Source organism: Cyprinodon variegatus, unplaced genomic scaffold (assembly GCF_000732505.1).
Source record: "Cyprinodon variegatus isolate N-32 unplaced genomic scaffold, C_variegatus-1.0 Scaffold150, whole genome shotgun sequence".
NCBI classification, from domain to species: domain Eukaryota; kingdom Metazoa; phylum Chordata; class Actinopteri; order Cyprinodontiformes; family Cyprinodontidae; genus Cyprinodon; species Cyprinodon variegatus.
The window spans coordinates 1236667-1251089 of NW_015150603.1; the positions used below are offsets into that span (position 1 = coordinate 1236667).

General features: G+C 36.1%; 1 protein-coding gene across 2 annotated transcripts in view; it reads right to left on the reverse strand.

Annotated features, from left to right (window-relative positions):
- prkd2 (protein kinase D2) overlaps positions 1-14423 on the reverse strand; it is a 52768-nt gene that overhangs the window by 18285 nt on the left and 20060 nt on the right. For both annotated transcript variants that reach the window (XM_015377265.1, XM_015377266.1), the window contains exon 2: positions 40-178. In XM_015377265.1, the coding sequence (XP_015232751.1) occupies positions 40-178 (139 nt within the window). The remainder of the gene's footprint in view (positions 1-39; positions 179-14423) is intronic.

Below are 14423 nucleotides of genomic sequence, written 5' to 3' on the forward strand. Positions count from 1 at the left end.
AAGATGGCTATCATGTGTTGTAATTCTTTGAAGACTCACCTGAAAGCACCACTTCCACCAAATCTCCCTCCTGAATGTCACTTGTAGATTTAACCATTTGGAGGATGTTGTTGGTGGTTGTGTCATGCTTGAACAGCAGAATCTTGTCATAAATGCCATAAAATCCACATTCAGGGAACTACAACAGAAAAAAAGAAACTTATATTAACATACATATTCATTGCAAGTAAAGTCATTCAGTTTTGCTATCATTTTTATAGACAAAAACCTATTGACAAGATCTGCGCAAGACCAGAGTTCAAATAAGTTTCAAGCAAAATTCAACAATTTTGAATCAAATCGCTAACAGCAAATTTAAAAACAACAAAGCATGGCTTATTCAGATGTTCAATTCTGAACTTCATCTCCTTCAAATGTGTTCCAGAAATTAGGCCAAATAACTTTTTTTATTGTTTGTTTCTTTTATTTTTGTTTGTTTTCATGGGCATAAAACACTGATATAGAGTCTTTTATTTGATTTGTAGCTTAAAGTTGTGTAATTTACCTACCAGTTAATTCATCACTGTACTACATATTTACTGCAAACAATCAAACATGTTCAACTGATTCTTCTTGAAACCAAAAATTATATTTCCTCATAGCATGTTTCCCTAATTTAAATAAAGTATTGTTTAGCCCTAAATGGCTGAAACTAAACCTGGATATGATTTATTTTTTTGTTTATCTCTTCCGATTTCCCCCACATATCTACTTTTTATTTGAATGTTATAAAGCCATCTTCCGGTTCTTTCTACTTCCCACTTTCCCTGCCAACTCCCTCAGATCTTCTGCTTAATTACTCTTTTCATTTCTCCTAAACGACATGGTATTAATGTGTAATTTTGACTGGATTTTGTAGCTTATTCAGTATATTTATCTGCAAGGTAAATCCCTTTTATTCCTATGTGTCAAGGAATCCATATAAAAGAAACTTTTAATCCCATTGCTTTAATTCTGTTCGAGAACTGTTGACTTTCTTATGAGAGATGAGGTTTTCTTTCTGAATGACTGCATGTCAATGAATATGATTGCTTAAAAACTTCTTAACAAACTAGTTTCCTCAGGTTATTCAAAATCCAACATAATCCCAAATATTACTTCTATGTAAACAAAAACTCACTAAATCTTTTACCTGCTTTAAAATCAAATTCTGGAACAAAAATAAAATAAAAAAAAGCAAAAAACACAATCTTCGTTTTTTGAGTCTTTTAAAGCATCCCTATAAACTTCAATGCACTCATAGTTGCTGAACTACTTCACTAGCATGCAGTAAACGGACACAGCTCTGCTAATAAGCTCATATTGGAATCAAGTCTATTGAAGCAAAGTTGCACCTAAAAGTTACAGGACTCCGGCCCTGAAGGACAGGAATTTGAGACAACTGTTACATTAGTACCAGTACATGCTGTGGAGCTGGACATGAAAATGGTTGATGCTAATCTCAAAGCAGGCCTTTTACTTATTAAACTTTGATTACAAACATTTGTGGAAGACCAGAGTTAAAACAAGACTTTCAAAGTTTTGCAATTTCAAATCAGATTACTAATAGAAAACTTTAAAATCAGAAAGCAATGCTAATTTCAAACGAAAAAAGGCAGATGTTAAATTCTCCATCTCCATCAACATTTGGAACGGGGGTCGTTTTGCTCCTTTTGTTAGCCTGCAATGCCCCATACCTGTCTATGTCTCTGAAAGGGGGTCGTTAAAGTGAATTGTTGGCCTGGCTGAAGAGGTGGGGCCATTCCAAAGAGGGGACTCCCTATCAGTACCCAGTGGGTTACTCTATAAACTCACAAATTAATTGAAAAAAAATACAACACAGACCTTATCATACACACTAACATGACCAGGTTGCATATCAAGCAACTTGATCAATGCGGACAGAAAGACAATGAAGTACCTGCATCCTATCTTCCCATTAGTTATATCCAAGTGTACAAAAAAACACACTCAAGTGTTTCAAAGACGCTCTTCCAGGGATATGAGAGATGAGATTGTCTATCAGAAATCAGCCAAGCAAGAGAGGCTGTCATAGGGAAACCCTGCTCTATTGAATAGTTAATGCAGCCTGGTTCATTTCAATGGCCCCACCACACAGGACACCACAGCAACACATAAACAGTTTTATAAACATTTTCCCTTTTAGTGAGCAAAAATGGTTAAAAAAGAAGTGTAGTGTGTAGTTTTCCTATTGTGAAGTCAAGATTCACCGTCTGGCTAGAATTAACAACTTACAGGAAAGGGGACGATGGTCTCCGACTTCAAATGAGACAATGACACACATACACCTTCTGGCTAACCACCTGACACACCCAACTAACACAAACACACACCCCTGCCTTTTCCCCATTTCCCTCTCTTTTTTTCCCTTTAGCACAAACACAGTCTGTCTCTCAGTTCCCCAACAGGCTCTACCAATCAACCACAACACAAAATCCGAGCCTAGCTTGTAACTCTGCCAAGATACATAGCAAGTCCACCACGCCCCAGCTGCTGGCTACCACAACAGACCACAGAGTCAACAAAAAGACACAAAAAGCACATAAAGGTTGTCTTTTTAAAATGACTGAGATTTTTTTACCTATTTTCAGAGGGACTCAAACATTAACTCTATGAAGGATTTAAGAGTAAATCAGAAGAGAACATAAAGCACAGTCTTCCAAGTATTAGATTTTATTTGCTATCTTTTCATATGACAATAAGAAATATTTTCTACTTATCCTAATGTAGTAGTAGTTGCAGAGCGTTATGCCTGTGTATTTATCAGAGGCCTTTAATAAAACTAACTTATAAATGAAGAGTCAACATTAAAGCTAATAATAAGCTGCTGAGAAAGAAGATCTATTGACGGATTCTGTTAGTGGTAACAGGGGTGACAGTGTAGAAACCTAGTGCAGGCATAAAGAAAAGTGCATCCAGAGAGGGCAGTAAAGAGGCTTAGAATGAACAAGATAGGTGCTAGGGTACCAGATGCTCTATGAAGAGAGGAGACCTCAGGAGTTTTTTAAAGACAGACAGGTAGGCCCATGTTTTGACAGCCTTCAAGGTCAAATTAACGTGGTCTATACTTTCATAATCATGATGAAGGCACTGCTATCTAACTATACTTTGACAATCTGAGTGACCAAGATGAAAATATTCGCAAGAGCATTTAGTTTGGTAGGAGCTGTGTCATTAGGCCCTTTGTAGGTTCAAATAAGTGACTTTTTTTACGGCACTAGTGGCTCGTTTTTTCGACAGTAGGCTGAAAGGAAAGGGGGTATGAGAGAGAGGGAGAAACATGTGGGAAAGGACCACAGGCTGGATTCGAACCCGGGTTCCTGCGTGAAGGACTAAGGCCTCCGTACATGGGTCTTTTTGCTTTTTCTAAGGACGATTTAAGACCAGATGTGACTCCCCATTATGGAACAATATTTATTTGAGTCACAGCTATTAAACCCTCACATTTACTGAATAGTTTTTGCATGTTTTCTCTAGTTTTGACTATTTATTTTTGGTGATGCGCTCCAAGTCTTTCGGGTAGGTGGATGTTCTTGCCGTCGGACAAACCTTCAACACCTTCGATCTTTCTCTATCATATTCAGTTGGGGACATTGTTAGAAAAATTCAAAGATTAATTTAACTTTAGATGTGCTACAAGTTTAAAGAAGTGGAGGTAAGTGTACATAAATGGTATATGGCCTGTACTTTCATAGCTCTTTTTCAAGTGATGAGACTTGACCAAAGCACTTTACACTACATTCAGTCATTCACCCATTCACACAAAAAATGATGATGGCAAACTACATAGTAGCCACAGCTGCCCATGGGGTAACTGACAGAAGCAAAGCTGCCATACACTGGCGCCACCAGTCCCTCTGACCACCATCAATGCACATGAAGTGTCTTCCCCAAGGACGCAATGACACTGAAAGCTCAAGGGCATGAAGCGACAACCCTTCGGTTGCAAGGCAAACTCCTGCACCCAGCGCCAATGTGCTCTTAGTAATGCAAAAAAAAATACCAATGAATTAGTAATACTCTAAGGTAAAGTACTGATAGCATATAATGCAACAATAGCATTTAAATTATTTATACTACTCTTTCATACAAAGATATATAGTATATTTATAGTGGGAAGGGTGGAGCTGTTGTTATACCTTTTTATACCCTAGACATTTTTAAATCTAAGTTTTTTTTTTACAATTTTGGGGAAAAAAACATTAGAAATTAGCGGTCGGATTTCCAAAAATATAGACATGTTTTTTTTAGCTTATGTCTACAGCAAAATTTATTTTGATTTTACATCCTGCCATTGCATATCAATTTTATAGTATTTAGAGTAATCAGGGAAAGAGTCAGCAGAATATAATTATTACTTTTGAAATTTGAAAATTTGCAAAAACAAACTCTGGTAAGTTTGTTTAAATAAAAAAGATAAAACACTGATGATAAATGCTTAGCCTTATGCTTCTGATTGTGCCCCCAGTATTATGGAGTGGTATTGATGCCAAAATGAATTGCCATACTATATAGCCACAAACTAATGAAAGAAATCTCAGACTCGAAGATAGAAGTTAGGCACCAGAAGAAGCTACAGCTTAAATTTTTATTTATTTTTGTGTCATTTATTAAAAAATTGAACTGATAAATGATGGATTTTCCTCTCTATAATATATTATAGTCTATTCGACTTGCATTTCAGGGAACGTGACAGCAACAGGTTTTTATATTTAGCTTTGAAAATAATCACAACTGTCTCCAAGGACAAATTTATGCAAATTTATGTTCTATCTGCAAAATAAACTTAATATTTTGAGGGGTTTCATTTTTAATTGGGTAAAAGAAGTATATTGTTTGGCTGTAAAATTATGCATGGAACAAGGAAAGTGTGACAGAGATTTTCCCCTGTCATTTTTTCAGATATTTTATGTTTCTTTTTTTTTTTTTTCTTTTTTTCTTTAGTCCTAAGAGACGCCTTCAGAAATGGTTCTGGTAGCTGGTCAATTAGAGCGAACAGACATACCGGTAATATAAATTATGTCCCAACTCCTTCCCGACAACTGTCTTAAAAGCCCATAAGCTCTGTGACAGCAATGATTCATGTAATAGCTACATACATCAGTATATGAGACTGCCACAACCAAGACTTTGTGCTTCCATCTGTAATTACCAACACCCACAGAGTCAGGATCAGAGCAAGGTTCCAGCTCTGCCCAAATCCACCACAAATCATCTTCTAAATGCACTTCTTAATCCCAGCCCATCTACCATAAATCCCTCACTGTTACTGTCACTGCTCGCCTTGAGCTTGAGAAATTCTAGAAACGAGACAGGTCATATTATCCTGTACCGTCCGTCCAAAAAGCTTTCATAGCACCAACCGCAGAGTGTGACTGCCAAGTCTTTGCAGGCACAGCTCAAGAATATATAGGATTCAAACTCCTCAAACACTTTGGAAATGGAAAATGAAGGGAAAAGAAAAACAATCTCAATTTCTTATTTAGTTATTCTTATGAGAGCTAGGGACTGAAAAGGGATCAAAAATACAGGATCTAAGCATCATCATAATAAGAAAAAATGCTGCCTTTTTTATGTAATTATCCAAGGTATTGTATAAACAGCAAGTTTGGAAGTATTGGTAATTTTGTGTGTTCGTTTGGGGACAACACGCTTCATGTGTCAACGCATATGCTGCTGTCATGGTCTGGCCTGCATGGAGAGGGATCTCACGCTTTATTCCCCTAGGCTGCCAAAGATCAGGTTTCCCGGTGTTGCCAGTGTTATTCTATCAGGACTTTTGTTCGATGAACTCATTAAGATTTAAATGAATTATGAACTAAGCTGTATTTACCCATTACCTGGATGCTCCATCTAAACACTGTTGTTTTCAGATGGTTTTCACTTGTTCATTTTTACTAATATCCAAGCTATCCATTTCTTTGTTTGCAAAAAAAAAAAAAATTGTCTCAGACTTGTATGGCAGTTGTTGCAAACAAGGCAACAATAGCCCCCTTTCCACGTATAGCCTCAGGATTTAAATCCCAAGGGTTTGTATTAACCATGTAATTTGAATCCTGGGTAATGCATCATTATGCTTTCCCATTACTCTGGTAGCCTTGCGAAACAGCTAAAAAGATGATGTATTTCACAGTAAAGTTTGGAACACATCACTTGCCTCCAACTCTGCAAGCTCAGATGTGTTTTTTTTTTATGTTACACTGGCTTTATATATGGTCTCACTAGAAATAATTGTGCATTCACAGGAGAATTTTTCCCAAACCCCCACAGCGTAAAAACAAGCAGGTAGTGAAGGTAGCAAGCTCCAACACAATAGGTGTTTCACTTCTTCTGTTTTCTGAACTCCTGAGCGCCTGCAGTGGGCAACTTGCATTGTGTTTGGAACTGCTTAATTGATTGTGTGTCCCAATCTGCCACACTTGAAAAATACATATGGGGCCAAAGTTGTCTAGTTTACCTTGCAATCCAGATATTTTATTTTGTATTTTCCCATAAGCGGATGTGTTTTACTTTTTCACAGTGTCTCTCTTCCTGTGTGTCACATGACATTGTTTTAAAATTTCTACTTCGGTCTGACAAGAGAGCAGGGACCTGCCTCAGTCAAGCTACACAAACACAAATGCAGAGAATCTTATGTGGTCTGATCAGCTCAATGTATTTAATCGAGATTTAATTGCCACAACTTCATATAACCCGATTTTCTATTGAATAAGAAGCTAAAAAGTGTTCACTGTCTTTTGACAAATGCAGCTAAAGTGTGCTGAGACTCAATAGATTTCTTGACTTTAGCCTTAGTTAGGTTTATCTGAAGCATATCTGCTTCTAAAAGGATTGGATCCAAAGACGGTCACATGTGTGATTGCTGACTATTCTGTACATACATATTAGGTCCTATACACATATATACTTATAATTTAGCTAAAACTCTCAAAACTGAACTTTTGGATATAGAAGTCATGGTGCCAAGTTTTCAGTACAGGCAAATTGAAATAACGGCATTGGTTCAAAAAAGTTGTTCTTCTTTGATAAGCCTGTTTGTTCTTGATAAGTCATATCAACTGCTATTCATTTAACAGATAGTGGAGCAGCTGGCATTAGCTTATTAATTTTGGGTAACTGCTCCAGATGGAGAAAAGAAACTACAGCAGGGACAAAAGGGGTTTATATGTTTGATTGTTTTTTTGGGGGGAGGAGGAACTGTAGAGTGATACGGTTTGCAAAAATAGAGACAAACGACAATATTTATAACTGTATTCTGTGCTTACAACAACCCTCATTATTGACATTCCTCTATTTGATCCTGTGAGTCAATAGTGTGAGTGATAAGGGCAATAAAGCCTATAAATTTGTCTAGACTTTTCTAAATATTAATAATTATAGAAAATGATGATGATATACAGTATATATATATATATATATATATATATATATATATATATATATATATATATATATATATATATATATATATATATATATATATATACTCTGTCACTACTAAGGTCCTAGTAGAGTCAGACTACGTTAGACTACTATTTTAGATAACTATGATTTGCCATATCAGGCCTGTGAACATAGTCTGATTGGGTAAAAGTTCTTACAGTTAATGGCAATGGCTCTGAAAGTGTTTTATATCATAAAAGTTTGTTTCTGATCAAATATACACTTAAAGCATACCTGTTCATTTATATGGTTAGTACCATAACCTGAAAATTTAATGATGGTCACAAAAGTGTCAAACAGTAAGCTTGGGCAAACTGGAACTGATTTTACTATCAAACAGAAATTAAATACCTACTTCCTTTCTGCCCAACTTTTTGCTGTCACATTATTGTAGTTTTATCCTTGCTTCATTTAACTTTAACTTACATGAATTTCAATCATGAAATTCAATCTAGATTCAATAAAGAGTAAAGTAACCAAGTTTTTATCAGATGATTATTGTTTTTCCCCAGATACACTGGCCATGATGTCCAGTTGGATCACTTTTATTTCAACTGTGTATGTTCATCAAAAACCTACACTGTGGTTCATCTAAATATAGACCATCTTTAAATAAGTGCGCTGCATGTGTGAACAAACAGAAGACTTTTATGTCCTGCTAAGAAAGCCAGCTGCTTCTGCTTTTCATCCTCCCCGTCACTTCCCCTCTAGCTGCACAGCATGAAACATCTCAAGCCACCAACACGTATGAAGTCACAGTTACAAAGGCTTTTCAGTAAATTAGCTATGCATTGACAATGTATTCAAAAAACGACTTTAGAGCTGAAAAGTTACTACATTTTTTCTTTCACCATAATTTTTAAGTTACTGCAGTAAATCCTTGATTCTGCAGTAAGAAAACATATTTTTTATTGCATGTCTTATTATTGTGTTAGCAATTGTTTTCTTTCACTTCAAAGTCACATGAAGTGGTAATCTTGAAGCAGTGATTCTCAGCTCTTTCAAGGTGTAAAATTGACTGTGGATAAAGACACAACGCAAGTCCCAAAGAGAGAGAGTAACAGTTTGTAAGTAATCTATAGCCATTTAAAAATATATTGAAAATATGTTTTTCTAATCATAAATTAACACTTTAATAGATAAAAGGAAGCAAACAAATAGATCAAAGACTTTGTATGTATCTTTAGTTAAGTGATGATCTCTAATCTTTCACAAAGCTTTTTTAAATTGAGATGGAGGATATTGAGACCCACCCACTCAGTGGAATTATCAACACATTTAATGGGATCCTGCCAAGTTTTGACAAAGAAATATGAAGTTATATGTCATCATCATAGACATGGTGAGTGTTGGCCTAGTGGGTTAGAGCAGTGCGCATGTCCTCTGAGAAGGTTGCAAGTACCTGGTTCAAATCCCACTGCCTCTGGGTTCCTGAGCAAGACCCTTAACCCCACACTGCAGGCGCAATACAATGGCAGCCCATTGCTCCCCAAGGGAATGTGTCAAATGCAGAAAGTTCATTTAGTTGCTCTGTACTTGTGACAGTGTAATGACAATAAAAGCTGGGGAAAAAAAACTGTGAAAGCACTGCATAATAAGAGCAAGGGGGCATTTATAGATATGAAAAATAGCAACTCAAGAATGTGACTGTAGGAAGCCTACTCTTTGTTTTTGCTCAGATTTATTGATATTAAAATATAAAAAAAATGGTAAGATTCATAACATCCATAATATCTGAACGCACCAGCATAGGACATTTAAAAATACATGGTGCACAAGGGAAAAAAAAAAAAAAACTATTTTAACGTCTCAAAGGCAAATAGAAAATGAATCTGAAAATGTATACTATAATTTTAAAACCACAGCTGTTTACTTTTTTAGAGTGCTATATGACTAGAGAAGTGAGACATTACAGAGTGCACTGCCTGGATTTGTGTTCATACAGTTCAGTTCAGAAGATAAACAATACTTTTCTTGAAGGATAATTTAAGCCCATTTTCATGGAGTACTGACTGACGCCCAACAAGTGAGAATGAGCATGGCCAACAGACAGGATTTGACATTAAGCCCTGTGAAGCCTTACACAGACCTCCAGACTGATGTGATCTCTGGGGCAGGAGCTGGTTATCACAACAGGAACCTGGTCCAGCCATTTCACAGCCAAAAGGAAACACACTGCATCCCTTCAAACAGTAGCATTGTTCAAACATCCATGTCCTATAGCGCAACAAATAAGAAGGCCAACCTCCACATGTGCATTCACACTTGAATTTTTAATCATTACCAGGATGCTTTATGATAAATCTGTATTCATAAAGCCTATATAGATTTCTTTCTTAAACTCCATGATCCTAATTGTGGAAATTGAAGCGTTCACCTTATTAACAAAGACAGGGATTTTCAGAAAGAGCCTCGCCTTTCTAAAAAAACAATCAGGGGCTTAATGGAGGATTGCTCTGGCAACAAGCATGTAAAGACGTCAACATTCTGCACTCACTGGCTCTTGACAACAACTCACTGCAACGCAGGAATTTTCCAATTTGTGCTACCAGAGTTCGTAATGGAAAAAATGTAAAACTGTCACTCGGAGCTATTTTTAAACCTGGTGTGGCAAAAAATATGGAGCAAAAAACTTCAACCAAAGCCATCTCTGTCCCACCAGCTACCTGTAGAGTCGGCATGAGTAAATAAATGTAAAATGAGCTTGTGCTTGTAAATCAGTCACACTACACATCAAATAAAGAATTTAGGAGTGGCTCTTTGCCAGGACAACAAGTCAGAAAGTAAGACATATACTGTCAATGAACCCAAGAGCTTTGAAGAGTAAAAGGGGGGGGGGGAAATGAAGACGTGTCAGAAAACCTAAATTGTAAAGTAATCCTTAATAATGTCACACAGATATTAAACCATCTACAACCTGCTCTCAAAATATCAATTTTAACAAAAAGAGCAAATTACAATGCATCTTGTTCATTAGTGGAAGATTATGAAAATCTATTAAACATGATCATTTTAGATGTAAAGAGCAGATATGATGCAAAATGTTTTCTCCTTCCAGGATTTGATACCATTGCTAGCTACTTTGTTAATGAGACAAAACAGAGAACTTCCAAAGATGTAGAAAGTGACGGAAAGTAAACGTAAAGCAGAAATCTATTATTTCATTTGAGGTGGTGGATAAAAGGAGAGCAGAAGAACAGCTCAGAATGATGCAGTACAAAAAGGCATCAGTGACACTTGAAACACCTTTTTTTTTTTTTTTACATTTTGTCACATTAAAAACCACAGACCACTAATTGCTCATTTTTTCATAGCAGGTCCTGATGGTAAAGTAGAAGGGCAGTTTTACATCTTCTTCTGCAGTTGTTTTAATGTATAACTTTACGACATTTAGAACATTTTAGACTGCCAAACTTGGAATTGAGAGGAGCATTTATGTGAAAATAAACTTTCACTCGATGTTAAGATTCTAAAATGGATTTAGACCTAGACTTTGGATAATTTTAAAACATGAATGTATATAAATGTTCTCCATTAGCTGCAGCAGAAGCCATTGCCATTCCTCCTGAAGTCTTAGATATGGGCCACTCTATACCAGCTCTGGCTATTGTACAGCTTGGAGGTGAACCTTCATCCCTGGTTTATGTTTCTGTAGTCTCCAAGTTTGGTTTTTGCTGGATTGCCATGTATTAGGTCTCAGGTATCCTCCCATCAGCCCTGATGAGCATCCTTGTCTCTTCTAAGGAAAAGGACCCATGCAACATTTATGCTTCCACCAACATGTTTCAAGGTGATGGTGGTACAGTAGGTCTAGGATGATCTACTGTGCTATTTTTTGCCATGTACAGATTAAAAACCCTGCTCTTTCAGGATTATCTTCATTCAGTTTGACTGAGTCTGAACTGTTAAGCAAAAATGACCACAGTGAAAATTGGTTCTATGGGGTACTGATTTGAGAAACTGAGTGACAATGCTGACTGTATGCTTTTCTTCCTTACTATGGGTTTTTAATCGATGAAATCCTAATAAAATACATCAAGGTTTGAAGTTGTAACAAGCAAAAAAATAAAGAGTGTTGTGGTTATTATTACTTTTGTCAGGCATTGTTTTATAAGCTTAAGTGGTGAATTTATGTGTTAGCACTCCAACCACTGTATGCTTAATTATGTGCAACTTCACCTTTAAATAAAGCTTTCTGTACCATAATATTAAGTACTCAGTGACTACCATGTATTTAAAAACAAAACACATTTAGTCACATTAAATGCTTGCTTATTACACAGGAAAACGCTCTGTGTCATTCATGCATTTATTGATGTCATTGAAGATAGATTTATTGGCATTTCGAAAGTTAAAAGTTGGGGTTTAAATGCTACGTCATGGGAAGCAACAATATGACAATACAGAGCAGCATTCCAACAGCAGACATGTAGGCAGCTAACAAACAGTTTAGAGACGAGCTAAAAATATCACACAATAAACAGGGTTAAGGGAGGGTGTGTCATCTCAGTTTAAATCACCAAGCACAATAAAGATCTGCTGCACCATGTATTCATCCTATGTAGCCCATTTAAAAAATCTGGCAGCCCTTCTACTATTATAATAATACAATGATATTAACTTGTTTTTCTTAACGAAGCTATACACCCCTTAGTACTGTCAATGGGAATTTCCTTATGTCTCACAAAGGAACAAATAAAGATTGAAATCTTTCTCTCTGGTCCCATTACAGAACAAGTAACAAAGAAAACAGTAGACATGGAAACAGTCTGATGAAAAAATTTCTAATTGATTTTTATCATCTAGCAGTGTTGTGACATCATTAAAGGACAACAGCATTCTTGCTGTTGTCCTTTATTGATGTTACGGGTGAATTTGTGAGTTTGGAAAACACCTTTGTCTGTTTTCTAAGATGAGCTTTGTTCAGATTCTGTGATACTAACGTAAGCATCAGAACCATGGAGAGAAAACTAAAGCTAGAACTAAAAGAGCAAAAACGTGCTGAGTGATGACAATAATTGGCAGCTTCATCAGATTTCTTTCAGAGAAAAGTCTTTATTCATTGTCTATTTATGATTAAAAGGAATTCCCCTTATAGCTGTTAGGCTACTGCTGTCTTATGTTTTAAAGGCCCACCTGGAGACATGAATAGAAAATTAACAAAGGCATTTAATTTTATAGTGTTCAGTATTTGTTTATACTTATTGCTTGTTCCAATGCAAATAGACAATAAAAAGGACAAAGACAACAAACTGAAGTTGTGCAATAAAATCATCCCTTTGTCAGAACAGGCATTTCTCTAATGCTTTGAATGTTTGAGCTGCTTTTCTCAGTAAACGATCTTCACTGTTTTGAATTAGCTTAAGGTCATTCTGCACCTTTCTGGTAAAACATTACTCAATGCTGTATAATTAAGGCTGGATGGTAAACATGTGAAATATATCAGAGATTGTTAATTACACCATCAGTATGGCTTATCGCATATCAGAAACAATCAAGACTTTTAAGTTTAAGATCAAGTTAAACTCTATCTACCCCAAAGGTCAAACTTGTTTGCAGCCAGTAAAGAGAGTGTAAAGAAAAGTACAGTAAGCACAAATACATAAATAACCTCAACATTTATGATACAGCAGAAACACAAAATTAAGCTGATATAGCTTCTAACAAGATCGTGGTACTTCGGTCTTGTACTACAAAATGTTTGCCCGTATTAAAACTAGCACACACTAGAAAGAAAAAGGTGCAAATACAATGTTTGTTTGACATCTAAAATATGCAGAATATGTGTGGATCACCAGAACAGGCAAAGAACGTGGAGGGAAAATATGCAAATATGATTAGTTACCAACAGCATTGCATTAATAAAACCTGAAATGGGGATAGTTTGAGCCACTGTATGGAAGTCAGCTGCAAAGTGAAAAAAAAAGAGTCTGCAGCCCTTGTGGCAAGAAGGAGAAGGTACAGACAGGAGAGAGAGAGTCTGTATGATATATATAAATATATTCTGTGTTAGAAATATAAATCATCGTCCCAGAAATGACATTTTAAAGCTCCATGAATATAATTTTAGCACACTTTATGGCACAATATCATTATGTCTGGATGAACTGAAGGATGGCTTTGATTTAAATCAGAGAAAAGTTTCTAGACTATGATGTAGACTGAAAGAGTAGAGTTACCTGCAGCATGTTCTACAAAATATGAGGGGAAAAGATCCCTACATTGCAGGTTACTGAAAGACTGCAGAAAATCCTCATGCAATTAAACCAAAATGAAAAAAAAAAAAGAACTGAAATAAGATACCCGAGAAAAAAAAAAAAAAAACAAAATAATAACCACCTCCAAAAACCAAGCAACCATCAATAAGCCCATAAAGAGAAATTCTTGTTGGTGGGGACTGTCTTAAGCAGGCCTAGAAGCACACTCTCCTATCTTATGTGTGTGCGAGAGAGATTTTTAGACCCTATTTGTAGCTGGGCTATCAAGTCAACGAATAAACATTTATACATGTTTGTATTGCACTTTATACTCATGTAACTGTGAGCCGATGGCAGCAATGTGTAATTTCGTCTTTCTTGTGACCCTTGTTTTGCAGGGGGATGGGACAGCTCTAAAAAAGCTATTCCTGCATTTTTGCTGAATGTCTCTACATAGAAGTTTAGTTTGTGCCATTTTTTCGAAGATGGGGAACTCAAACCAACAAATAAAAAAGTTGGTAATACTGTCAAAATAAAACAAGAATAAAACATTTCATAGAAATTGTTAACATTAAAATTTCTCCATTTTCATTAAAATACATACACTAGTGAGCCTTAGTAAAGTCTAAGCCACACTGCATAGTCTGTGTGTTTTGCTTTCAGTTGAAAGCAGTAATCAGTCTAGTTATTGTTGTAATTCTCAGTGCTTAATGGCGCTGTGGCTTAATGAAGAGCCCCCCTCCA